We start from the raw sequence: 27,633 nt of genomic DNA on the forward strand, positions 1-27,633 counted from the left end.
AGATGTTAACTTGTAGGAAACTAATAACATGCAAGGCTGTGGTTGTGGCTCAGTGGTAGAATGCTTGCCTAGCATGGGTGAGGCACTGGGTTCGATTCTCAGCACCACATATAAATAAATAAAGGTGTATCAACAACCAAAAAATTTTCAAAGAAAAAAAGCAAAAGCTAATAACATGCAAATGATTACTCTTTCCCAAAGTGAAAATAACCTCAAGGTTAAGACTTTATTGCCTTTAAGTCATTAATCAGTTTTTTTGCAGTCTTATGTCTGTTCCTTTTTATCATTGACAATATACAACTACCATACCTACAGGTCCCAGGAGGATATGCCTACCTTATATGCAAATAATAAGCCATTTTATATAAGGAACTTAAAATTTGTGGATTTTGACATATTCAGGGAGTAGTACGCTCAATTCCTTGCCTAGACTGTCTATACCGTGGCCCAAGAATACCTCCAGAAAAGGAGCTTATAATTAAATGTTTAGGTAATGCACAACCTGGATTGATTCATAATTCAAATAAATATTTTAGAAATTCTGAGAGGTCTCATAGGAAAGATTTTTGACTTCCTATCCAACTGAGGATGATGACAACACATGAGAAAACATTGGTGAAACAGTTGGAGTCAACTTCATATCCCCCTTTGTTTTGGAGTTCCAGATCTGTGATCTAGTGCATTCTCTTATGTTCAAGCCAACTGAAGCTTGGGTCCCCATTACTTGCCACAAGAAACATCATAAAGGAAACATCTAACATCTTGGCCTCTCATTTATTTGACTTCCTCAATATCAGTGACCAGCTGTATCTTACCCCTCCATTCAATTGGTTTCACCTTGTTATTCAAACTCTTCTGAAATCTGAATTTAGAAATCTATTCTCTGACCCAGTTACCTATTTGTTCTTTCAACGTAGTTGGTCAACATCTTCCATAACACTCTAACCTCATGTAGACTTCATATAACTCCTTCAGTTTTTACTGCTAAATCTATAGACCTTCCTACATCTGTCCCATCTCCTCCTTCCCTCTTGTGCTAGTGGAGGAGTGACTCCTACTTATTCTTCCATTGTGCTCTGAAGTCATTCCCTCCTTATCCTCAGATACCTTTTTTTTTTAACCATATATGTTCCTTTCTCTCTCTCTCATCAAGCTATCTCTGTAAGATCATCCCAATGAAAATTTAAATGGGTACTATTATTATTCATGTATAAACATGTGATTTGCAGGTTTCCTATGTCCCTCCAGTCTGGTCCATACTGTCAAACCTTCATCACTTCTTATTTGTTCATTACCATTATACCTGCTCCACTCTGGCTTCTGTCTTCAGAGCTTCACCCAAATGATTTCTCTCACAGTAGTAGGAGGAGATATGGGATTAAGAAATGAGTAAGAGGGCTGAGGCTGTAGCTCAGTGGTACAACACTTGCCTAGCGTGTGAGGCACTGGGTTCGATCCTCAGCACCACATAAAAATAAATCAATAAAATAAAGGCATGGTATCCATCTACAACTAAAAAAAATTAAAGAAATGAGTAAGAGAAGTTCGACTGATAAAGTTATTTTAAAATTTTCTTTTTAATGTTTTATTAGTACATTATAGTTATACATTATATTGGTGTTCATTTAGATGTAATCATACCTATGTGGAATATTATTTGCTTCATTTCAGTCCCCAACACTTCCTCTTTCCATCTCCTCCCTCCCTGAAATTTCTCTGATTCAGAATTGCTTGTTTGATCCACTTCCGCCAGGCATACCGGATACTATGCATCAATAAATATCCTGATATGCTGCTGGTCAAACAAATGTTTTTTTGTATATTGCTTTAAAAGAGCCCTTAAAGGGCCATAAGTAAAACAAAACAAAACAAAACAAAACAACAACAACAACAAAAATAAGTATAGGTAGTGAAAAAGAGGAAATGCATCCTTATGCTCTTTCCTGCAATTTCCTACTATTTATTTCCTTATCAAATAAATAATAGCACCACCTTCCACTGTTTTATATGCCAGAAACCTGAGACCCATCTTCAACATCTCCTCTAGCCCCCACCTCATAATCACTAATTACTATTCATTTTCTCTCCTTAAAAAGAAAGAGTCCTTTTTTTGAAACGATGTCTTATGTTACCCAGGCTGGTCTCAAACTCATGGCTCAAGGGATCCCCTTGCCTTAGCCCTGTGAGTAGCTAGAACTACCAGAATGGACACCTGGCTCATTTCTTGTTATGACTAAATTGTGCTCCCTCACTCCAGTTTGTGTTTGAAGTTCTAACCCTCACTTCCTTAGAATGTAACTGTATTTGAAGATAGAGTCTTTAAATGTCACCAGGGTCCTTATAAGAGATTAGGGCACAGACACAGGTGGAAGACCATGTGAAGAGAGAAGATGGCTATATAAGAGCCAAGGAGAGAGGCCTCAGAAGAAACCAACCATGATCTCAGACCTCTAGTTTCCAGACTCTGAGAAAACAAATTTCTGTCCCACCTAGTCTCTGCACTTTGTTACAGCAGCCCTAGCAAACTAATTTGCTTCTTTTCATCCTCATCACCACCACCGTGGTCTAAACCAGCACTGGTTGACTAGACTTTTGCAGTGTAAGGTCCATCAGGGAAGGGCTTGTATCTGTCTTGTTCATGGCAGTATCCTCAAGGTCGGGTATAGAACCTATGTATTTTATATATAATATAAGTATTTTATATTTTGTGTATATAAATATTTATGGCTAAATAAACAAATAGCTTTTTAGGTGGTTTTTCTTGTATCCATCCTTGCCCCTCTCTCCAACTGTTCTCCTCAGGGTTTGGAGAATATAATCACATTATAGTCTCTTTGTAATTTAATTTTGCATATTTCCCTGCTTGGAACTCTTTGTTGTCTCTCTTCCTCCATTACTGTTAGGGTAAAATCCAAAATAAATTATATTATTCAAATGGCTGACATAATTTAGCCCCCAACTCAAATTTTGTTGCACATATTATTCTCTTATTCTAGCACCTTACAGCTACACTTGCCTTCTTTCTGCTTCTCAGTGTTTCTCATGGCCCTTATACCTGTTATTCCTTCTACCAGAATTATGCTTCCCCATCTTTTTGTACAACTCTCATTATTCAGAAATCCTACCTGAATGTTACTTTGTGAAACCTTCCTTGATCATGCCACTAAAACAGGTTTAAAAAATCTCCTTGCTGCTTTTTCTTTAAAATAATAATTATTATCATAATGATTATTAATTTTTGGTGTGATTATTGGTTTATTGCTTACTTTCCTCACCAGAATGTAGGTTATATGAGAATAGAGACTATGTCTGCTCATCTTGGTGTTTCTTTTTCTTTTCTTTCTTTCTTTTTTTCTTTTTTTTTTTTTTTTTTACTGGAGATTGAACCCAGGGGTGCTTTATCACTGAGCTACATATATCCTCAGTTCTTTTTATTTTGAGACAGGGTCTCTCTAAGTTGCTGAGGCTGGCCTGAAACTTGAGATTCTCCTGGCTCACCTTCCTAAATTGCTGGAATTACAGCTGTATGCCACCATGCCTGGTTTCATCACTCTGTTTCTTGTGTTCAGTCCCTTCAGCTATGACTGGTGCATCATCAGTAATTGGAATGTTCTTAGAGCTGAACATCTTACTTGAGATGTACTAATAGAAAGTGTAAGGTCCAGACGTAGCACAAAGGAGGGAGCGATTAAATTCTCTCCAAGTAAGAAGGATAGTGTGGCAAAACAAATAGAAAGTGTTTTTCTAAGTAGAGGAGAGGTGTTGAGGAAGGAACCTGAGCTAGAGACAAAGGTTTATGTAAGAGTGGTGAGATATAAAGTATTTTTGGAAACTTTTAAGTTACTCCATGTGGCCAGAGCATAAAACCTAAGGGTGTTTGTGGTTAGAGATAAAGCTGGAGAGTAAAGGACCTGATCAAACTTGCTAAGAAGATTGGATTTTATCCTATATAAACTTTGCTGATTTTTCCAGTACTTCATTTTAAGTCTGCTTTGTCATTATCCACAGCTAGTGGATAATAAAAGACAAGTAATGAGTTTCAATTTGTACTTATGTTGAATGGTTGATGAGAGACATGATATAATATGTAGAATTCATCTCAGAAGATTTCTAGATATATTAATAAGTGCTTATAGAATGTTAGTTCCTTTCCATTCAGCCCTATTAACTAGGCTGATTTCAGCATCATGGCTACTGATCAGTCCAGAGAGGGTGCAGTTCCCATACACAACACAAGAGGGAGTATGAGACTGAACCTTGGCCAGAGCAGCCTTCTCAGCCAGCCTCCCTTAGCAAGCCCTCTGAGAGACTTAAGAAACTGGACTTGTAAAATTAGGATGGCATCCTGACTTATTTTATAAATTCCAAGACTGGTAACTGTTCTTCAGTTCCATGGAAAGCTATTTGAAAGGGAAACCATTGGAAAGCATGATGTACTTATTTATAAGAGCTGTCAGATCCTTTTAAAGTTGCTGATGTTATTGAGCCTCCCATTATTCACTACCTATTTTACATATATTATAATTTTTTTTTCTTTGAACTGGGGATTGAACCCAGGGACTCTCTACCACTGAACCAAATCCCCAGCCCTTTTCATTTTTTATTTCCAGTCACGGTCTTGCTAAGTTGCTGAGGCTGGCCTTGAACTTGCAATCCTCCTGCTTCAGTTTTCTGAGTCTATGAAATTAGTCATGTGCCACCAAACCCAGTTGCATTATAACTTTTAATTTAACTCTCTCAAAGAACTCATGAAGTAATTTGATCCCCATTTTACAGGTGAGCAAACTGTGACCTAGAGAAATTCTATCACATAACAAATGGTAACACTTGGATTTGGACCGAGAACTGTCTGGTTCTAAAACTTACTATATTTATTATATTTAATTTAAATTAATTCCATTATTTAACAGGAGTGATTCAGAAAGAGAACTGATCAATGGTAGGTGATAGTTAGGCAGCCAAGGGATGACTTTGTGCCTAGGTTGGTTTCTTGGGCACTGAACACCCTGACTACAGATGATAGAAATGCTTGGCCACTGCTGTGTAAACACACTAGAAAAAGGGGAAGGCTTTAACATTAGTCACTTAGCCAGACTTGCCTTGGGAGAATCACCTATTCTCTCTGCACTTCAATTTCCTCATCTTTTAAAAGAGTAGATTCCTTCTCATCCATCAGGTCTCAACTTGAACATCACTCCCTCAGAGAGGCTTTCCCCATTTAGTCAACCTAAAATAGTCCTATCCCCTAGTCGCTCTATCCTATCATCTTGTTGGAGTATTTCCTTAAATGTTTATCACTATCTGAAAATTTCTTGCACATTTTGTTTGTTTATTATTTCTTTCCTTTCACGTGAGCTGGGATCCCCTCTGTTCGGTCATGCTATGTGCTCTGTACCTGGAACACTGCTTGGCATGCACTAAGTGATCAATGAAATCTTTGTGGAATGAATAAATGATATAACGATAAAGAACTAGGAACAGAGGGTGGAAGTTACAAACAGGCAGAGGACTTTCCTAACAACAGCAGTTATCCAAAGACAAAGCAGTCTGCCCTAGAGGAGATGTTCTCCTCACCTTTGGAAGTGAGCACCATTTTGAGAGCAGATAATGGCTTCCATGTAGGGTTGGTGGGAAAAGGCTGCTTTGGGGTTCCTTTGACTCCTCAGTCACATCTCAGTTAAGTTGTTTTTTCTTTTTTTCAATTAAGTTTTAAACTAAAACCCTGATAACAGGGCACTGTCTTATCATTATGTTAAATATGGAACACGGGGGCTGGGGTTGCGGCTCAGTGGTAGAGTGCTTGCCTAGCATGTGTGAGGCACTGGTTTGATCTTCAGCACCACATAAAAATAAATAAATAAAATAAAGATTTTAAAAATATATATGGAACAGGTATTCTCTCTGTTAATAACTGGGGATAGAGGCCCTGAGGGTGGAGGAGGCAGAGACAAAAAACTGACAGTGCAAGATGCTGCTTCTGGGCTCTGTGGGAGAGGTCTGACAGAGCTGCTGAGAGGTTTGATTAAGTTTGAACAAAGTAAATGAAGACAATTATGAATAATCATTTCCAGAGTAGTTGCTGTCTTTACCACTGGGCTCCTGTTCCCCTTCTTCTAGACCCCACTGCCTCCATAATTGTCTCTTCTGTTCCTTTCTCACAGGGAATAACAGTACCCAAGTCCAAAAATTGTCCTAGTTGCCTCAATTTCCTTTCTCCCCATCTATGTCCAGTCATCAAATTTGGTTCCCACTATCATCTGCTCATATCCCACTGTATCTTCCATCTCAGGTCTTACACTCTTTATTTGAAATTACCCTACCAGCCTTTGTCTGGTTTCTTTGTATTTTAGGATGTCCAAACCATTTCCTTCCGTTCAGACTAAGATCTTTCTAAAACAAATTCAGCCAAGTCTTCTCCTTGATAAAGCCCAGTAATTTCTGCACTTCCTGATCATTAGGTGTATCATCCTTAGCATAACCCACAGACTCTGGCTGACCTCTGGCTCTGACACCTGCTACTGTGTCCATTACCTGAGCTTTTAGAGACTCAAAATTCTCTGAGGTTCCCTGAAGACTTCACATCTTTTGGGTCTTTGCTCACATCGGTCCATCTATCTTGGCTGCTTCTCCATGCATTTAATTCCTACTGATCCTTGAAAGCTCAGCTTAAGTCTCAAGTCTGCATCCCAGGACCCAGCATGGGGGCCAGGCCTAACATCTCAGGTTCCTCCCTGCTCTCCAATACCACAGAGAAAACAGCCATGTCTTGCCAAATACATTAATGTGGCTAACTGCAGTCTCGACTTTCTCTACTTTCAATACCTAAGAAACCATGGACTAGTAATTACTTGCTCATAGCTAAGATGTTATGATTCAGTCCACATTTCATATGTTTATTTTGAAACTTAAATGAAATGGTGGAAATGAAGAATCCTTTGTAAATATTTGTATACTTATTTGTTTTTTTGACAAGTAACCCCTAAGCCCCTCTAAGAGTGATCAAGGAAGTGCTGTATTAGTTGGTTCTGTGCCCTTGACTTTTGTAGAGTTCAAATTAGTGGATTTGATGCCTTACTATCCTGTACCAGACCTGTACCATGGTCCCTCCTTTTGGTTAGGGACCATGAGTTATTCATTCCTATGCAAAGCAAGTATGTGTTAGTCGGCTTTCTACCACCATAACAAATATCTGAGATAATGACTTACAAAGATAAAATGTTTATTTTTGTTTACAGTTTTGGAGGTTCTAATTCACTGTCCATTGGCCCCACTGCTTTTGGGCTTCTGGTGAGGCAGAATATCATGGAGGGAGTGTATGGCCAAACAAAAAAACTCACTTCATGGCCAGTACACAAGCGAGAGAAAGGGGCCAAGGTCTCACTACCCCCTTCAAGAGCATGCCCCAGTGACCTGAAAACCTCTTAATAAGCCTTCCTCTTAAAGGTGTCATCATCTCCCAATAGAGTCACTCTGGGCACTAAGCCTTTAACATGTGGACTTTTGTGTGACACTTAAGATCCAAATCATCACATGATGCTCAGGAGATATTTACTGGTTGAATGAGCAAATGAATAAGTGAGGGAGTGACATTCCAGGGAGAGGGAAAAACCTCGTGCAAACTCATGGAGATATTATGGAGCAGGTCACATTCAGAGAATCCCCAACAGTTTAAAGTTTTGGAGGTCAAGGTATGAGGGGCATGTGAATAGCAATGAGGCTGCAGATTAGATGGAACCATTTACCAGGGAATCTCATGTTAAACAGATGGATTTCAGAGGAGGGCAATGGGAGTTTTAAGCTGGGTTTAGGAAGAGTCTTGTACTGCGGTATGGAGAGTGGATTACAGGGAGGATTGAAGGTTATTGTGGGAGTAGGACAGTGAGGAAGCTTTGGTCATGGAATGGAGAAGGGATGAAATGGAGAGCTACAGAGAAGCCGAATGGGCTAGCACCGGTAAAGGGTTGGCAAGGTTGCAAAGGGGAGAGGAAGAGTGGGTAGTTCCCCAGTTCTGACCATTTGACCATTCACAGTGAGTGTTTCCCATGTGTGTCTTGTATTCCTCCCCTGCTGACAGCACTGTGTCTTGGTGATAAAACAGTGCCCTCAGTGTGCATTTTAAACAGTTTCACTTTATAAAGAGATGTAGATGGGGAGAATGGACTTGCACATTCATTTATTTTACAAATGAAGAAACTGATGCACAGGGAAGAAGGAAAATGATTAGTGCATGAGGTGGCATTTGAGATTCTCATCATTTTTTCTCATTTATCCAAATCTGTTTCCACTCCTGAGGTAGATTGGCAAAAGGACACAGGTTCCTCCCTTCCCTGTATCCATGCCTCTTTGTAATGATACTACTCTCCTTCCCAATCAGAGGTGGAGTTTATTTTACCATCCCCTTGGGTTGTGCTCATGACTTGATTTGATCAATAGAATGCAGTACAGGTGATGTTATGATTTTTGAAGAATGGCCCTAAGAGATTGTATCTTCTGCCTTTACCCTCTTGGAACACTGCCCTGAGGCTAACACGTAAGTTTGTCTAACCTACTGGTAACAGGGAAGGCCACATGAGGAAGAACCATGGAGCCCTGCTAGCACCAACTGCCAGACATATGAGTGAGGATATAGTAGACCTTCCTTCCTGTCCAGCTGACCTTCCATCTGAAAGCAGCTCCTAAGTGATCCGAAGTGAAACTCACAACCACAGGATTGTGAGAAATAATAAGTTATTTTTGCCTTAAGCCATTGAATTTCGGGGAGTGGTTTGTTATGCAGCAATATAACTGAAACAACTTCTATGCTCCCTATGTCAGTAAATGGCTTCGCCATCTACATGGTTGCCAATGCCCTTTCCATCATATCTCACATTTAATCTGCCACCAAGTCCAGGGAATTTTACTTCTGAATATATATCAAATCCCTCTACATTCTACCTTCCCCATGACTATGATTTAACTCAGGTGCTTTTTGTCTCTCGCCTGGATTACTATAGCAGTCTCTTAACTGTTTTCCTTATCTCCTGCTTCCCTGCTCCCTACCCTTCCTATCCAACTCTTGTGTTCCTACTACAGTCAGAGCTAACTTCCTTACACACACTTGTTATCATGTTACTCCTTTGCTTAAAACCTTTTTTCTTTGCAAGGTAAAGTCCAAAACCCTTCATACTATTTATAAGGCCTTGAACTATTTGATCCCTGCCTTATTTGCAGCCCCATCTTCCACCATTCCTCTCAATGAACTCTATGTTACTGAGCTGTTTCACAGGTTCTGGTGGGCTTCTGGTACCTGCTTCAGCTCCCTTGGGCATGAGGCAACCTACTGAAGAGGTTGGATGAGAACGCTTGACCTGTGAACATGGCTAAGTTCCTAGGCTGGCCACAAGGGACTCACTGGGTTAAAAATTTGTCCTGCGAAGATTTGCTAATTCCAAATGACATTCACAAATGCCATTACCTTGTAAAAGTGACTGATTCTCTATCAAGAATGCAAGTAACAATAAATGGTGGTGAGGATATAGGTGAAAAGTTACACTTAAATGTTGTTGGTGGGACTGCAAATTGATGGAACCACTCTGGAAAGCAATATGGAGATTCCTCAGAAAACTTGGAATGGAACCACCACTTGACCCTGTTATCCCACTCCTAGATTTTTACCCAAAGGACTTAAAATCAGCATAATACAGTGACACAGTCACATCAATGTTTATAGCAGCTCAATTCACAATAGCTAAGCTATGGAACCAACCTAGGTGCCCTTCAACAGATGAATGGATAAAGAAAATGTGTTATACATACACAATGGAATATTATTCAGTCATAAAAAGAATGACTTTATGACTTTTGCTAGTAAATGGAAGGATCTGGAGATTATCATGTTAAGTGAAATAAGCCAATCCCAGAAAACCAAAGTCTGAATGTTTTCTCTGATATGCATATACTAACACACAACAAGGCATGGTTATGGGAGGAGAATAGAAGTTCAGTGGATTAGACAAAGGGGGAGGAAGGGAAGGGAGGGAGGGTGGGAATAGGAAAGACAGTAAACCGAATTAGGCATAACTTTCCTTATGTTCATATGAATACATCACCAGTGAAATTTCACATCATGTACAACCTCAAGAATTGAATCCTAATTAGAATTATACTCCATGTATATATAATATGTCAAAATACATTATATTGTCATGTATATTGAAAAAGAACAAATAAAAAATTTTTAAAGTGACTGAGTCTCATTTGATAAAAACATAAATTTTATATTTCATAAAAAACATGAACTAGATAAGGCTGATTTCTTTTTTTTAATTCTTTTTTTGTAGTTGCAGATGGACAGAATGCCTTTATCTTATTTATTTTTATGTAGTGCTAAGAATCGAATCCAGTGCCTCACTCATGCTAGGCAAATGCTCTCCCACTGAGCTACAGCCCCAGCCCCACTGATTTCTTGATTCTAACCACTGGAAAAGATTTTAGGGGATTTTGGTCATAGCATAGAAGCAATAGTGTTTGCTGAGCAACCAAAATTCTGAGGTCGTATAGAAAGACCACTGACCTTGGTGTTAGACAGACTTCAAGGTAAATGGCTCCTCCATTTACCAAATGTGTGATCATGGGCAAGTTACATAAGCTTTCTGATTTCTATTTTCTTACCTCTTAAAAGGGTATTATAATCCATACCTTGTATGATTATATTGAGGATTAAATTGGGATAAAACATGTGAATAATCCTAGCATATTTGAAGGACACTAGTATTTTCAATAATTGTTAGCCAATCTGCTCCAAAGCAGAAGGTGTCTTTCTTACTTGAGCATTTGGACCTAGAAGTGAAGACAGTTCAATATAATTTGATTTGGGCTGTTCTTTCCCCTGGTGGTCACCTGCTAGTGAATAGACAGGTAGCTACTGGGGCATACATGATACAACCAAATTTCAGATGTGACTTTTCTGCCCCTTTAAGATCTAAATGCAGTGGGCTCAAATGTCAATTTTCACATTTCATAACTCTTGTAATTCAAAGTTCTCCACAAGATTTCTGTCAATTCCATGAGAGCCTGTGCTCATAGTAGGTACCTCTGCCTTCAGTCTCCTTTTTCAGTTAAGGCAGAACAAAGCATTGTTCAACTTCCTTCCTTCTTTACATTTTTTTTTTTTTACATAGAGAGCAATGTGGTGCTCCCCACTTCTCTCCAAGACTCAAAGATCACACTAATCAAAGACCCAAGTAGGACAAAGGACCTTCTCTGTATTAGCATCTATCCTTCTTAGAAGGCAGTTGTGGTTAAATATAGCATTTTTTTCTGTTGTAATAACTACAATGCTTCATATTTATTGAGTGCTTACTGTGTACCTGGCCTTTTATCAAGTGCTTTTCAGTAGCTCATTTTATCTTCACAATTCTGGAAGGTAGCTCTTGTTATTTTTTTTTTTTCAATAAGGAAGGGTTACACATGTCAGAAAAATGAGGCAATTGACATAGATTGCACAGCAAACAAGCATTGGGACAAGGATTGAAAAGCAGATCTGCTGGCCCCAAGCCTGTTCTCTTTCTTTTACTATTTGGCCTTTAAGGGGGAGGAGAAGGAGAAAGCAATTAGAAGACCTGAGGTTCCATAAAAGCAATGCCATCTGTTCTCATATTGTTTTGCAACTTTAAAAGGATGGCATTATATGTTATCTCATTATTCCTGTGAAGAATGGATGATCATCTTCTTACCAATTTTGAAATGAGGAAAGTAGGGCTTGTTGGAGAAAGTAAGTGAGGGAACAATCAACGTAGGATACTTGCTTTTGAGATTATAGAGGTCCCAGTAGTAGTTGATTAAGGGGTTCAGGTATGACCATGGGAGCTGGTGGCCACAGTAAAGTGAAAAAGAGGCCAGGGACTAAGGACCAGGAAAACCCATGACCACTGAACTCACCGGGAGGGTTGCAGTATAGGGGCTAGTGAGGATGACCATGAACCAGGAGTTGAAATATTCAGTGCATAAAGAGAAACTAAGGTCAGTGGTGAGGAGGGTATGAGGATGGTATGGTTGGAGAGAGAAGGAGAAGAAATTTTTGTACAAGCAGGGAAGTGGCAATGCTGCTCTACCTCCTAGTTTTGTGGTGTGTGGGGCATGGGAAAATGAGAAGCCTTCTCGCAGAGGGCTAAAAAGGGAGCAGGGTCCTGGAGGAGAGTAATATTTCAATAAAGACAAAGAAACAACCTGAGTACTCTGGAGAAGCAGCGGGAGTAAGAGAGTTTGTTGACAAAGGAAGAAGGCTCAAGGGGCCCAGGGAAAAGGGCTGGCAGTCAAATGGGCAATAGAAATGAGTGAAAGGGTTGGGAAGAAGCTCAGAACAGAATAAAGATGGACTCTGAGGGGCAGGACAGACAAGCAGAAGGGCTGTTAATCTGGGTGATTCCCTTGGCTGGGGAGAAAGAAAATACACAGGTTCAGAGTGGAACTTGGGGAAAAACTGGTTTTGGTATTTGACTCAGACCTCTAAGATTTGGTACAGGGGAAGAGTGTAGGGAAGGACAAGGACTCTAGACTAAAACAGTCACTAACCCCTGTGACCTCAGGAAGACTGGAAGTGAAGTCCACAAGAGGGTTTGAGGGTGGGGTGCTAATTCTCTTGTGTACACACCACTCTTGGCAGACTGTGACTCTCTAATGACCAGGCAAGAAAACTTTTGCATTCCAGTTGACAGCTACTGGTAATGGGGAGACCTTGTAAGTCTTTCTTTCTTTCTTTCTTTCTTTTTTTTTTTTTTTTTTTTTTTTTTTTGTTGGTTTTAAAACCAGGTTGGTGGTGACATTTAAAAAGGTTACTCAGGCCGCTGGTGTAGAGGATGAATTGGAGAGCAGAAACAGGAAAAAGAAAGCTAATGCACAATCCAGGCAAGAAGTGATGAATCCTGAATCAGAGTAAGGGCAGTGGAAACCAAGAGGAAGGGCAGGGATACTCTAAGGCCCTGGTGTTATTTCCAAAGGTAATGGATGTGGAGCATGAAGGAATGCCTCGAATAGAGTAGGATGCCCGGATTTCTGGCTTAGTTTCTACTTGTGGTCCGCCATTGAGGTTCTACCTCTCTCTCTGGGCTTTTGTGAGGAAGGAGCGATGTAACCCACAAGAAAGTTATTTGAAAACGGGAAAACTCAGTGCCTATCATCATCTACTTTATCATCATAGCCCTTCGGTCACCCAGATTATCTATGGAACAAGATGTGAGAATTAGGGTAAATCACGATAGTCGCCCAAATACGGGGGAGCTGTGGGCCCTCAAGATACCTTGGATTCCCCACACCTGTCAGGAGTTAGGGGCGGGGCGAACACGGACTCCGCCCCTGGGCGGGCCTGGACCCAGCGGGAGCCGAACCCAGCTGGAGCCTGAAAGAGCCTCAGTCCTTAGTCGCTGAGGTGGGGACCAGATCCGTCCGTCGCACTCCACCCGGCTCCACCCCGTCAGGCTCCCCAGACCCCCCTGCACCCTCCCGCCTCCACGTGGGACGGTCCGACTGAGCTGTCGGCGAGCCAGCACCTTGTCCGCACTCGGAGACCGAGGTAAGGGGCGCGGCCCCCGGCACCCAGCCGGCAGAGGAAGAGTGAGCGGGCGCTGAGACCTGGCGCTGGGCAGCCGAGGGGACCCCGAGAAGGGCTGGGGGAGGCCGCTAGGGAGGGGCGCCGCGGCAGAGAGGAGGCGCTGGCCTTGGCAGGGGGCTCTCCCTGGAAGGTAGGGGCCTCCGGGGGAGCTCCACGGGCAGGGGGTAAGAAAGCGGTGCCGCGGCCGGGGGTATAAGATGAGCGGCAACTGGAGGGCAGCGGAGGATTGCTGGGGACACTGGTGAGGGGGGCGTTGGCGGCGGTGGGTAGAGCCCGGAGGGTTAGTGCGGGAAGAGGGAGCCAGGGAGCGGTGGAGCAGTGAAGGAGGTGCTGGAGAGAATTGAGGGGAGCGAGGGCAGGAGGAGGCGTGGAGGCGAAGAGCGAAGGGGAGGAAACCGGGTCGAGGAGTGAGGTGCTGAGAGGAAGGGGCGCTGACAGGAGAGGGTGTCAGGTCCCCGAAAGGGTCAGGGGACCCGAGGTATGAGATGGATAACTACTAGAGGAGGGAGCACAGAGCTGGAACCCAGTTGATACCCGAGAGGGGGTCGCGGTGAATGCAGGGCGAGGGGTGGGGCTTGGAAGCTACTAGCTTGGAAAAATGGAAAGGTGGCAGGCCAGCTGGGTCTACCCGGACTGCAGAGCAAGGGCGCGGGAGCTGGTGAAAGGAGTGGGCAGTGGTTCTGGATACCCGCTGCGGGCGCCTAGGTTCAGGAGTGGGGGGCGGGGAGGCGCTGGAATAGAGCAGGGTCTGGAGGCTGGAGGTGGAAGAACGGTGAGCGAACTTGGAGAGTTTGGGGTGTTGGGGGCACTGGTCAGGTTGGGGACGAGATCAGGTGTGGGTTGTGATGTGTTGAGGGGAAATAATGGGGACAGCAGTGAAACCTAGGTGTTAGGCTTCTCAGAAGACTGAGGGGTCAGGGCAGGGGTTTGGGCTCTGGACGGGATTACATTGCTATCTGGGATCACTAACAAGAAGAGAATAGTGAACAGAAAAAAATAATCCATGTGCTCACTGTTCTTGAGTCTAAGCGTGAAAGGGACTTTGGAGTGGATAGTGTGGCTTAGGCAGAGCACACACCTATTCTGTTCTTTAAAAAGAGAAAGACAAGGGAAGTCACGAAAGGCCCTCTCTGTGGTAATGGGAAGGGCTAGTATGGTGGTAGTCAGGGGTGAGGCCTTTTGGGAAGGCAGGTGGGTCAGGGAAGCCTCCTGGTCATGAGGGATTTTAACTAGCAGGGGAATAAAGTGCATTCCTACCACAGAATACAGTATAAGGAAAGGCAAAATCTAAAATGATCTCTAATTAAAGAAATACATTTCCAGTTTCTTAAAGATTGTGATTTTAAAAAAGAAGCTATCAGTAACAGATTGCTTAAGTAAATTTCCTCTTACAGCTTGGAGCTCGATAGGGCTCCTCTCCATCCCAGAGTATGCACAGGGCCTGACACATGCTAGATGCTTGGTGAATGTTGACTGAATGAGGAAATGAGGTGAGGTGGTTCCTGCCTCAATTTCTTCATCTACCCCAAGAACTATGAGAATCCAATAGGATATTATGGGTGAAAAGAGCTTTGTAAACTGTAAAGTATTTACAAAAGAGATGTACATTGATGTTCTAATTTAGGTGTGCCTCCATTCGGTCAACACTTACACACATGGCTATCTTTTTCCAATTTGGAGAAGGAAGGAAGTGAACATTTATCAAGCATCTCTTGTGTGCAAGATAAAATGCGTTGAAAGTAACTAGTAGAATGCTTGGCAGTTAGTAGGTACTCAATATATAGTAGCAATTATGATACTGTTTCTATCGGCTATAAGAAACCTGGGAAAACAGTGAGGAGTGGGCTGGGCTGGGCTGGTGAAGATGGGTTGGTACTGGAAAATGATTTAAAGAAGACTAAATTTTAAAAGTTAGTAAAATATGCCTTTGGGAGAAGGAGCATATGGTAGAGGTTCACATTTGCCCAACTCCTTAGCCCCTCTGATAAATGTTCTCTGAAGGAAGGCAGGGAATTACATTTTTTGGGTACCTGCTATATTCCTCATATACTGTGCTAAATGCATCACCTACATTTTCTATATTCTTCCCAACAATGCTTATTTTACAAAGGAGGAAACTGTTTCTTCGTCATGTAAAATTTCTTGCCCAGGTCTCAGTTAATAGATGACAAAGCAGGAAATTAAATCTAGTTTGCTTGTTTTGGAACCCCAAACTATTTTCTTTACTTAGATGACTTGCTATGAGAAAACATGAAGCACAGAGACAAAAACCAAAAATTTCAAAGTGGTTTATAAAGACTTCTGGTACTGGTTTTAATTCTTACAAGAGTTTTATCAGGAAGCTGTTTTATTAACTTATTTTATAGATGAGGAAACTGAGACCCAGGGTGTGATTTGCCTAATTTACACAGCTTCTGAGAGTGCCAGGGCTTAACCCAGGTCTTTTGGACTCAATCTCCCTGTCCAAGCTTTTGACTGAATCAAAAAAGAATTCCCTTCTTCACTATATTTATTGAGTTGATATCTTCTTGCTGGATTTTAGGTGGATCTCCCTTTCTCTCTCTCTCTTCTTTTTCTTGACTGAAGTTGATTCTTACTTAGGTGTTTATTTCTGCTGCCTATGAGACTGAAAGGGATATTTGTTTTTTCACAACATCTCTTTGAGGAGCCATTTCTTTCCTTCTCCCAGCTTGGGACCAGGGATGACTTCCCAGATGGTTCCTGGGCCTTCGTTTGTATTGCTCATGGAGACAGTGAGCTACCCAGTTTTATCATCTTATATGACTGTCACAAAAGAGAGGGAAGATTTGATCGATCTTATCTTACAAATGCAGTTCTGCACGCACCACTGTGCAGTGACCTGTCTGCTAAGATCTGCCTCAGGCGGCTGCCTGCTGGGATACATTTTGCCTCTCTTCCAGACATCTATGTCCCCCTTTTCCCCCTCCTGAGCAGATCCCCTTGGGGGCTTCAGTATGAATCCTTCAGCTCCCTGCCTCCCCTGTTCTCACACCACCAACTGGGAAAGCTGTGCTGCATGCACAGAAGCAGATGTTGACGGCATAGTATGGCGAGTAGAGAATGGTGTTGGGGACATGTCTTTCCCCACTCTAAAATTGTTCTGACTTTTATTTTCCTTAAGCCCAGTCAAATCTGGAAGACACCAGGTAACAGAAGTTCTGATCATGAACTGTGTGACCTTAAACAAATCGCTTCTCTTTGTGGAACCTCAATTTTATTTACCTATAAAATGATGTTGGGGATTGGATCAGAAAAGGAATTGAAACTATCTTTTACCCTCACCATCACTCCCCACTCTCACACCCGTGGTAGGCAAAACTAATAAATGTAGGCAAATTTCCCTCCAATTCTACACAAGGCCACGTGTATTTTCTCCAACATGGTGTATGAAGCAGTTACATTCATTCTCTTATTTAAAATTCCAGCAGCTTTGTTAAGTAGTTACTATTATTATCAGATGAGGCCACTGAGTCTTAGAGTTTTAATGACCTGCCCAATTTCATACATTGAATTACCATGAAAGCTGGGACCAGTAGCCAGGCTTTCTATTATGATAAAGCTGTCACTCCAAAATTCTCCTAATTCTAGCAATTTGAGAGTGTAAAGTTGGCTGCTTCAGATAAAATGGAAACCAGTAATATGACACTTACATGGTAGTTTGGCACTTGAATAATAATTAATGTTTATTGAAGGAAGTAACATCTCCAAGGATTTACTATAGGTTGAGTGTTGGAATCCCCAGGATGGATAAAACTCCTTTCAATCCAGAAGGAGAAGCAGGTAGTTCGTTGTAAAACAGCACCAAAATAATGGAGCCCAGATGAGAGAGAGGCCCTGTAACAGAATTTGATAGCAAATGTGAATAAAAGGGGCTGGTGAAGTAATAATTTTCAAATACTTCCTAAAGACAAAGAAACTGTCAGATTGTTTACATATAGTAGTGCTTACTCTATTTGTACCATTGCTCTGTGAAGTAGGTGCCATTTTCCCTCTTTTTAGGTAATAATGCTATGACTTAGAGAGTCAATATGACTTGCCCAAGGATGCTACTGATGGGTAGAGCAGCAATTTAAAACTTTCCCATAACACTGCAAGGTACAGAGTCTAGTCTTAGCCATTAGCTGTGAGACTTGGGTGAATCTTCTTAATTCAAATGGGAATAATACTTGTCCTTCCAATTTTATTTCCCAGGTTCATTTAAAGGATAAAATAAGATAAAGGACATGAAGTTAAAATAAAAAACAAAGCTGTGTTTTAGTGAAGCTGTCCTTTGACCACTTTTAGAAATCTCGCTTAAGGAAATAATTAGGAAAGGGAACAAAGGTTTATGTAAAGAAAATTTCACTTCAATTTAATATGTAACAATTAAGAATAGAAACACAACTTAAAATGAAAAACAACTCTCTTCCTAAAGAGGATGACAACATTAAAGAACTGGTCATAGGAAATGATTTTATGAAGGGTTTTTAAAGTCTCAGTACTTTTTAAATTATTAAATACTTTAAAAATTTAAATACTTTTGCTAAATGATAGCATACCATACATCCTGGGTCTATACTTTCTGTACATAAGATCTCAGCTATTAAAATATGCATAGAAATTGTAGACTAGAATATGTGGTATGCTATAATTTACATATAAATAAAAAGTATAAATAGACTTCTATGCTTGTATTTGCAAAAAAATATCTCTGAAGGATGTATAAATTGGTAATGTGTGCCTCTGGAGAGGGGAACTGGAGATTGGGAACCAGGTTGGAAGCAACACTTACTTGCCAGTATAAACTTTTAGGTTTCATATTTACTTATTTTTTAACATAAAAAAATAAAATAATGCAAATTACAGATGATGAAAAGTAATACTAATAAGTAATGAAAGTTTAGTGAATTACTTTCAATGAGTGTGCATTGCCTTTTAAATTAATAAATAAGATATAATTTAAAAAACAGGCAGGCATGATGGTGCACACTTATCACCCAGTGCTTTGGAGGCTGAGGCAGGAGGATCACAAATTCAAGGCCAATCTAAGCAACTTAGTGAGACTCTAAATTACTTAGTAAGACCCTGTCTGAAAATAAAAAATAAAAAGGGACTGAGAATGTAGTTTAGAGGTAAAGCACCCTTGGGTTCAATCCCTAGTACCAAAAAAAAAAAAAAAAAGTACTTTTTAAATGAATGTATATTGAGAGAAATATACTAAAATGTTAATAGTAGTCATTTCTGAGTCAGATATTAGATAATTTAAATTTTTATTTTTTTATACTTTTGCATAAATTTTAAACTTTCTATAATAAGTATGTGCTTTCATAGCAGAAAATTTCTCTTGTAAACAAAGAAAGATGACTGCAGCAGAGTGGAAGATGGTATCAGGTCATTGTGATGGCTTCCCTTGTTTTAGGTAGAAAAACAATTCTTTTGAATTATCCATTCTTTTACATATATCTATATCTATATATCTCTATCTATCTGTGTGTATATATATATATATATATATATATATATATATATATATATGGTTGTTGAGAGACACAATACCTTTATTTAATTAATTAATTTTTTTAAATGTGCTGCTGAGGCTCAAACCCAGTGCCTCACACATGCTAGGCAAGTGCTCTACCACTGACCCACAACCCCAGCCCCGTGAATCATTAATTCTTTTTTTTTTTTTTTTTTTTTGCAGTACTGGGGATCGAACTCAGGGCCTTGTGCTTACAAGGCAAGCACTCTACCAGCTGAGCTATCTCCCCAGCCCATTGAATCACTAATTCTTGAAATAGACTTTGCATCTTGTACTATGACAAACTGAAAAGTGAAGTCTATGAGACAATTTAAACAGTCAATACCACCCTCCTTTCCAACCTCACTTTCTTCCTTCATGTAAATGCTACCATGCTTAGCTGAATGTGATGTTACATGCCTGTTATCACAGGATGGCAATGTCAAGGGCAACCTGGGTAATTTAGTGAGAACTTGTCTCCAAATAAAAAATTAAAAGAGCAGGGGATGTAGTTCAGTGGTGGAGCATCCCTGGGTTCAATCTCCAGTACTGGAAAAAAAAATACTATTATGCCTAAGCCTCCAAGTATCCTGGGCATGTTTTACACTTCTTGAGCCTTGTCATGGGACAGACTGATACAGGGATAAAGCCAAGGGTCTCATATAAAGGCTTGAGAGTTTGGAGCAAAGAGCAGGAAGAACAGAGGGCACTGGAGACTAGTGGTGATATATTTTAAAAAGTTTTATTGAATGACTATTATCAATTCTATTTATGTGTCTCATTCTTCAGGAGTGCTTTAGGACTGGGGTTGTAGCTCAGTGGTAGAGTGCTAGCCTAGCACAAGTGAGGCACTGGGTTAGATCCTCAGCACCACATAAAAATAAATACATAACATAAAGATATCATGTCCATCTACAACTAAAAATTTTAAAGAGAGTGCTTTAAACTTACATTTGAGTAGGGTGTGGTAGTGTAATCCCAGTGACTTGGGAAGCTGAGGCAGGAGGATTCCTGTGTTCAAGATCAGCCTGGGCAACTTGGCAAGACCTTTTCTCAAAATAAAAATAAGAAGACCTGGGGATGTAGCTCAGGGCTTGAGGACTTGACTATTCCTGGGGTTCAATCCCCTAGCACCACAAAAAATAAAACCAACCTTCTATGTTCATCAGCTTCTTGTCTTTATAGTTTATCTGAGAGGTCCACAGAGCTACACCCAACAGTCTCACTCCCTTTCTTTGCTGGAAAAAAAAAAAACAAAAAAACAAAAAACAGGAACTAGGGCTGGAGTTGTAGCTTAGTGATAGAGTGCTTATCTAGCATATGTGAGGCACTGGGTTTGATTTCTCAGCACCACATAAAAATAAATAAGTAAAGAAATGTATTAAAAAGAAAAACAGGAACTGCCAAAGACAGTGACAACCTGAGCCCTCTCTCACATTAGGGCTACCCTTCCACCATTCTCTGATTACTTACTCAGTCCATTCGTATCTATGTTGAGCAAGAAAAGAGACTTAAGGTGGAGAAGTAGGGCACTTGAGGCTTCCAACCTGCAGAAGAATTGATTAAAGACTCAAATCAGGTCATAGGACTATTAGAAGGTTGGTGACTCAAAGTGGCCAAGTGACCATAGGTCTCTCTTGCAGATGACTTCAGTGAGCAATGGTAAAATTGTAGTCAGGGGCTTGGGTTGTGGCTCAGTGGTAGAGCACTTGCCTGGCATGTGCAAGGCCCTGGGATCAATCCTTAGCACCACATAAAAATAAATAAACAAAGGCATTGAATTGTCTCCCTACAACTAAAATAAAATAAATAAATAAAACTGTAGTCAAAGATGCCTCTAACCAGGATTTTGACTATATGTTTAAGATGCTTATCATTGGCAATAGCAGTGTGGGCAAGACCTCATTCCTCTTCTGCTGTGCTGGATCATGGGGTTCAGACTCAAAGCATCCTAAGAAAAGGAGAGGATGATAGTAGGCCTGGCACATAATAAGTATTTGCTGAATGAATGAATGAACAAATAAATAAAAGATCAAGGCTTAAAAAGATGAAATTATAAGGACTTAAATTCACACATCTGTGGAATTTATCAGTTTATGAAGGTCACAATCATTGTTATCTCATTCAAGTCCTATAATAGCCTGGTGAGAAAAACAAGGGCAGAAATTGTTCTCTCCATTTCCTAGATGAGGAGATTGGGGCCCCAAAGTGATGAAGTGACTTTCGTTAATTCAGCGCACATTTTTACTGGGTGCTCTTTTGTGTGCAGGTTTGTGCTGGAAGCCAGGCATACAGAAATGGAGTATATTAAGTCCCAGATGTTCAGTCTAAAAGAGGAGCCAGAATAGTAAACTGTTCCAAAATGACACAAGTACCATTAGTATTCTGAGAACACAGGAGCAGGAGTCATGCCTCTGCCATGGACAGGGAAGGTGACACTTGACCTGGACCTACAAGGATGAATAGGAGTTTACTAGAGTAAAAAAGCACTCTGGGCAGAAGGAATACATATACAAAGGGACAAAGGCATACTGTGGAGTATTTGGCATAAAGTATAATTTGATACTAAGGTAGCACAGGTTGATGGGGAGAAGAATTGGGGGACAAAATCCTAGAGAGTTGATTCTTTGATTAGTTGTTCTTAGTTAATCTGAATGGTTTGAACTTGAAGTTTAGAGATGTGGGGAGCCATAAAAGTTTTTGAAACAGGGAATGATAACCCTATACCGAGCCCTGTCGCCTACAAAAGACTCTCCTTGACCACCATGTCTCCCCATTGGGTTAGGCTTCTTGTGGACTTTCTCAGTTAGGATTTCCCTGTTTTTCCACTTACTGGCTGCTCTATTACTTCTGGTTCCCTGTTCTTTTATTCTAATATTTGGCCACCCAGAGATCAGACACCATGTCTGATTCATTTTTGTACTCACCAAGCCCAGCAAGGGCTTACCTCAGAGCTAGGTGCTCAGCAAATATTTGCTGAATGCGATTGAATGGGAGGAGTTGGGTTCCACCCCAGTCCTGAGACAACATTTGTGGCAGGTGCAATGATGGGGCGATTCTATGTATTTCCTCTGTTAAGCTGGGGCAGAGAGTGTGTAAATGTAGATGACCATTAGAAGGTTAGTGACTCCAAGTCACACTGGAGGAGTGTTCCCAAGTGACCACAGGTCTCTCTTGCAGATGGCTTCAGTGACCGATGGTAAAACTGGAGTCAAAGATGCCTCTGACCAGAATTTTGACTATATGTTCAAGCTGCTCATCATTGGCAACAGCAGTGTGGGCAAGACCTCATTCCTCTTCCGCTATGCTGATGACACTTTCACCCCAGCCTTCGTTAGCACTGTGGGCATCGACTTCAAGGTGAAGACAGTCTACCGTCATGAGAAGCGAGTGAAGCTGCAGATCTGGGTGAGTCATGGGCATCTCGAGCAGTATCGTCCTGAGATATAAAACTAGTCTGCCAGTACAGGCTGGGTGGTGGGACCAGCTTGGAACCTCTAGATGTCAGCATCAAGTGTTAATGTTGTTTTAGGTCTGGTCCCTAGGATTCCCTATGCTGGTTTTATGTAAGTTTGCTCTCCTCTGGGGGTTCAGTTGCATCTGAGACTCAGATGTCCAAGAGACTTTATCTTGGCTTATATAAACAAGTGACTAAGAAACTGGGCTTTGGAGTTAGAAACTTGGGTTCAGATTCTACTTCAACCACTGAGTAGCCATAGAAACTTGACTTAATTACTTAACCTTTCTGGGTCATCCTTTCTTCTTTGGGGATTATAATAGCATCTACACATAGGGCTGTTAGGTGCTTAACTTAGTTCCTGGAATACAGCAAATACACAATGTTAGCTGCTGTATCAGTTAGCTATTGTTGCATAACAAATTATTTAAAAACTTGGTGATATAAATAAACGATAATAATTAATATCTCTCAGTTTCTGTGGGTCTAATATTTAGAAGTGGCTTGGGGTTTCTTATGAAGTGTAGCCAGATGCTGGCTTGGGTATCAGTCATCTGGAGAACTGACTGGGTCTGGAGGTTCCACTTCCAAAGTGGCTTACTCACATGTCTGGTGCAGGCTGTTGGCAGGAAGCTTTACTTCCTTCTCATTTGGCCCTCTTAGTATCTTCACAGAGCTGCTTAAGCCTCTTCATTGCATGGTAACTGACTTTCTCTAAAGTGAGCAATCTAAGAAACCAAAGAGGAAATGGAAATGTCTCTTATGTAGCCTTAGAGTATTCTCTTGGTCACAGATTCAGTGTGGGAGGAAATTACACAAAGGTATGAATACTAGGAGAGAAGGATCGTTTGGGACCATATTGGAAACAGGTCACGCAACCACTATTGTTTACCAGTGGTACTAATAAAGTTTATACATACACACACATGTTCATGCACACACATGCTTTATTATATATATTTATTCAAGTGTGTATGTGTGTGTTTGTGTATATATTATAATATATATATATATATATATATATTTTTTTTTTTTTTTTCAGACAGGGAATTGAATCCTGGGGCACTTTACCCCTGAGTCACATCCCCAGCCCTTTTCATTTTTATTTTGAGACGGGGTCTTACTAAGTTTCTTAGGACCTTGCTAAGTTGCTGAGGCTGGCCTTGATCCTCCTGCCTCAGCTTGCTGGGATTACAGGTGTGTGCCCCTGCCCTGGGGAAAACAGGTATACATTTTAAACGATATAACACCATGTGGATCATATACTTCTCAATGAATTTGCACTGGGATTAGAAATTTTGAATATTCGTATATGTATTCAAAACATATTGTTTATTATCTGTCCATAACACTTAGAAAATGTACATAATACATTATACATTTATTTGGACAGTCTATATACAATATTTTTCTCTTTACAGATTGTTATAATCTCACAATTAACATTATGAGGCAGATACTATTTTTATATACCTTGTTTTACAGAGGAAAACTTGGACATTAATTTTCCTTAAGTTAACCACACAGCTATAAGTTGAGATTTGAACTCAGATCTTCTGATTCTAAATTATGTGTTCTTTTCTCTACACTGTGCATATGAGGTCTTAAAGAGGCCATATTTCAACTTAGGATAATGTTAAATATTAATTTATAGAGATAAATGTTCTTTTTGTTCATTTATTCTCTATTTAAAGTACGGAGGAATCATAAATCATTAGAAATGGGAAAAACTCTATAGGTTGTCTAGTTAATTGTTTCTCAAAGTGTGGTTTCTAGACCATCCATATGAGCAACAGCTGGGGATTTGTCAGAAATGCAAATTCTTAGACCCCATCTCAGACCCACTGAATCTGAAATGCTGGGAGTGGAGCCCAACAATCTGTGGTACAAGAAGTTTTCTAGGTGCTTTTAAATTTTTAATTCTATCCTTTTTTGAAAAAAATTTTAGTTGTAGATGGAAACGATACCTCTATTTTATTTATTTATTTTTTATGTGGTGCTGAGGATTGAACCCAGTACCTCACGCATGCTAGGTGAGCGCTCTACTGCTGAGCCACAACCTCAGCCCCTTCCAGGTGGTTTTAAGGCAAGCTAAAATTGTGGAACACTGATCTAGTGACCTTGTGGTGAGAGTAAATGAGCATGTTTTAAAAGCACTTCTTAGTGCCTAGTGCTTTCGCTTGTGTTATCTGATATCATCTTTGCAGCCAATTACAGAGAAGGGTGAGGGTATTGAGGGCATGGTGAGCAATACAGTGAAACTGAATTAAGGCTGAGAAAGAGCAGGGAAGGGGTGCTAAGAGAGAAATTTGCTGGAGAGGACACAAGCAGCCGATTGGAGGTCAGGGAGACCTTGTAATAATGCACAGAAGGTTCTTGCCATCAGCTAGAGGGTATATTCCTGATGACTTATTTAGGAGCTGAAGAAATTATTAGAGCTTATTTTTTAATCTATAAATACAAAATAATTTAATTTTTACTAACGTTTACAATGTGGATTGGCACAGATGTCTTTGTTTGATCCCTGTATCTTGAAAAATCTTGTTGTAGGAGGCGTTCAGCACTAGTGATTCCCTTGTTCCTTTGTTCATTGTTAGCCTATTGTGAGCTTTGGCAGTTTTCCTGTACCTGGTTAAGTGGATTTATTGATACTCTTTAGTTTTAGCTAAATGACATCTCACAATGGATATGTGGCTTTTAAAGAGTCCTGTAAAGAAACCTCTGACTGAAGACATTACCAAACGTAGTGAACCCAAGTAAGCACAAGAAAATGGTTGAAGTGATGTTCGGTGACTCCAGCACAAGTTCATTTTCAGTTTGTGTAAGGTAAAATCAATGAAGATCTAATTAGATCTGACTTAGTCAATCACATTGCTTTGCTTAAAAAAATTATCAAAGACTTTTTATGTGTATGTTTGTGCTTTTATGTGACAAAATTTAAGTTTTTTGTGCTGTTTATAAGTACATTAAAATTTAAACTTTTGAATATTGTTCATATTATTCATTTCATTTTTATATTTTTAATATCTTTTGTGTACAAAAGTGGGTATTTATGCAATATAATCTAATAATCATATATTGTGTATACTATACCTAAATTAGTCTTACTTAAGGTGATATAACTTTAGAGAACTCTATCATAGGCATTGGGGAGCCATTGAACAGTTTTAACAAAGTTAGTTTTGCATTTAAAAAAAATCCCTGGCTTCAGATGAAGGACAGATGGAAATGAGACAAAAACAACAACAACAATAACTAAAAAACAATAATTAAAAAAAACAACCAATTGTGGTTTGGATCCAAACTAATCAAATTGTATGTGTTAAATATGTATAGTTCTTAATATGTAAATCGTATCTCATAAAATTATTTAAAAATTAATCAACTAACTTAATTAAGTACTGACCAGTTATAAAATAAAGAGAGAAGGGAGAGAGAAAGAGAGAGAGAGAGAAAGAAAGAAAGAAATGCACCAGTAGTTTGTGTACATTATAAGGGCCTGAACTAAGCACATTAGTCTGCTTGGGCTGCCATAACAAAATGCCACAGACTGGGTGGCTTAAACAACAGAAATTTATTCCTCACACTCTGGAGGCTTGAAGTCCAAGATCAAGGTGCTAGCAGGGTTGCAGATAGCCATCTTCTCGCTTTGTGCTCACATGACTTTTCCTCCCTGCGTGGGCCTAGGGGAGAGAGTATACGGGCTCCTTGGTGTCCTTGTATGACACCATTCCTATTTGATCAGGGTCTTGCCCTTATGACCTCATTTAACCTTAATAACTTTCTTAGAGACCCTATTTCCAAATACAGCCACACTGGGAGTTAGGGCTCCAACACATGAATTTTGGAAGGATACAAACATTCAGTCCCTAACGCTAAGACAATGACAAAGTGACGTAAGGAAATAAGGACACAGATTTGACAGAGATTTAGGACCAGAATTTACCAAATTTGATGATCAATTAATGTGGTAAAGGGAAAAGGGAGGATCATATATATCTGCTTTTTACACAAAAGTTATGTGATTTTTTTTTCAAATGGCATGAGCTCTGGTAAGTCGCTTTGCTTCTATGACTACATATCTCTGACTGTAAAATCCTCACAGGCTTCTGAGAGGGACTAATGTGGAGCTATAGTATTGTGTCAGGCATGTATCCAGAATGCAATAAATTTTAGGTTCCTCCTTTCTCTGCCTTCTGGTTCACATGTAAAGGGTGACTGGGTCCCCTCCCAAGGCTTTTCATCTGTGGTTCCAGGAGTACTGAAACAGCACCCAGTGACTCACTAGCAGTGCATGAAGTGTCCATTCAGTGCTTCCAGTCCTTTTGAGCTCTCTTAGGGGATTTTGGAAATCTGTTGTTAAGATGGAAGATGGAGAGGGGAGAAGAGGAGATTCTGAGCATTGATGAGCAGGACCACCCACAATAGGAGTTTCTGTCATCTCTGTGGGATATTGAATGATGAAGGCATTGGGAGTGCCTTGTTCACTGGGATCCTTACCACATAAGCTCCTGTGAGCCCCCTTGGTTTCCTGAGAGGTTTATTATTATGAATCAGAAAAGAAAATCTTACTGGAGAGGTGGGGCTAGGACAAAAGTCTCACTAAAAGGAACTGAGAGCATGCTTAAGTATGAGGGGAGGGAGACAGTAACTTCACAGCAACAGGCCCAGCAAGAGGCCATTTATTGCTGGGTGCTTGTTGCCAGGCAACCCCTGGAGACCTGTGGAAAGAGACAAGCAGGAGGGGCTTCCACCATTTCCAGGTGGGGTCCATCACAGATGCTGGCAGGTTTGGTGCAGGTCAGAAAATATTTACAGGTCTATGGGAGGACTGTGCTAATCTGGGACTCTAGAGTCTTCGATTCTAGTCCTGTCTCTGCCCTGCAGTGGTTGTGTGATCTGGAGTGCTGTCCTCACCTCATGGGTTGTTGTGAAGATTAAGTGGGGAAATGGAAGGGAAAGCTATGGAGAGGTATGAAATTTTTTTTTTAATATTTTTTTAGTTCTCGATGGACCTTTATTTCACTTATTTATAGGTGACGCTGAGAATCAAACCCAGTGCCTCATACA

At 40.4% G+C, this 27,633-nt stretch overlaps 1 protein-coding gene across 1 annotated transcript in view; it reads left to right on the forward strand.

The window, feature by feature from the left end:
* The first annotated feature begins 13,374 nt into the window (after positions 1-13,374).
* The window catches only part of Rab3b (RAB3B, member RAS oncogene family), a 68,156-nt gene continuing 53,897 nt past the window's right edge, over positions 13,375-27,633 (forward strand). The window contains 2 exon segments of the mRNA XM_047558119.1: positions 13,375-13,549; positions 22,287-22,514. Coding sequence (XP_047414075.1) covers positions 22,287-22,514 — 228 coding nt within the window. The 5' untranslated portion in view covers positions 13,375-13,549.

This window comes from Sciurus carolinensis, chromosome 1 (assembly GCF_902686445.1).
Source record: "Sciurus carolinensis chromosome 1, mSciCar1.2, whole genome shotgun sequence".
Classification (NCBI taxonomy): Eukaryota; Metazoa; Chordata; class Mammalia; order Rodentia; family Sciuridae; genus Sciurus; species Sciurus carolinensis.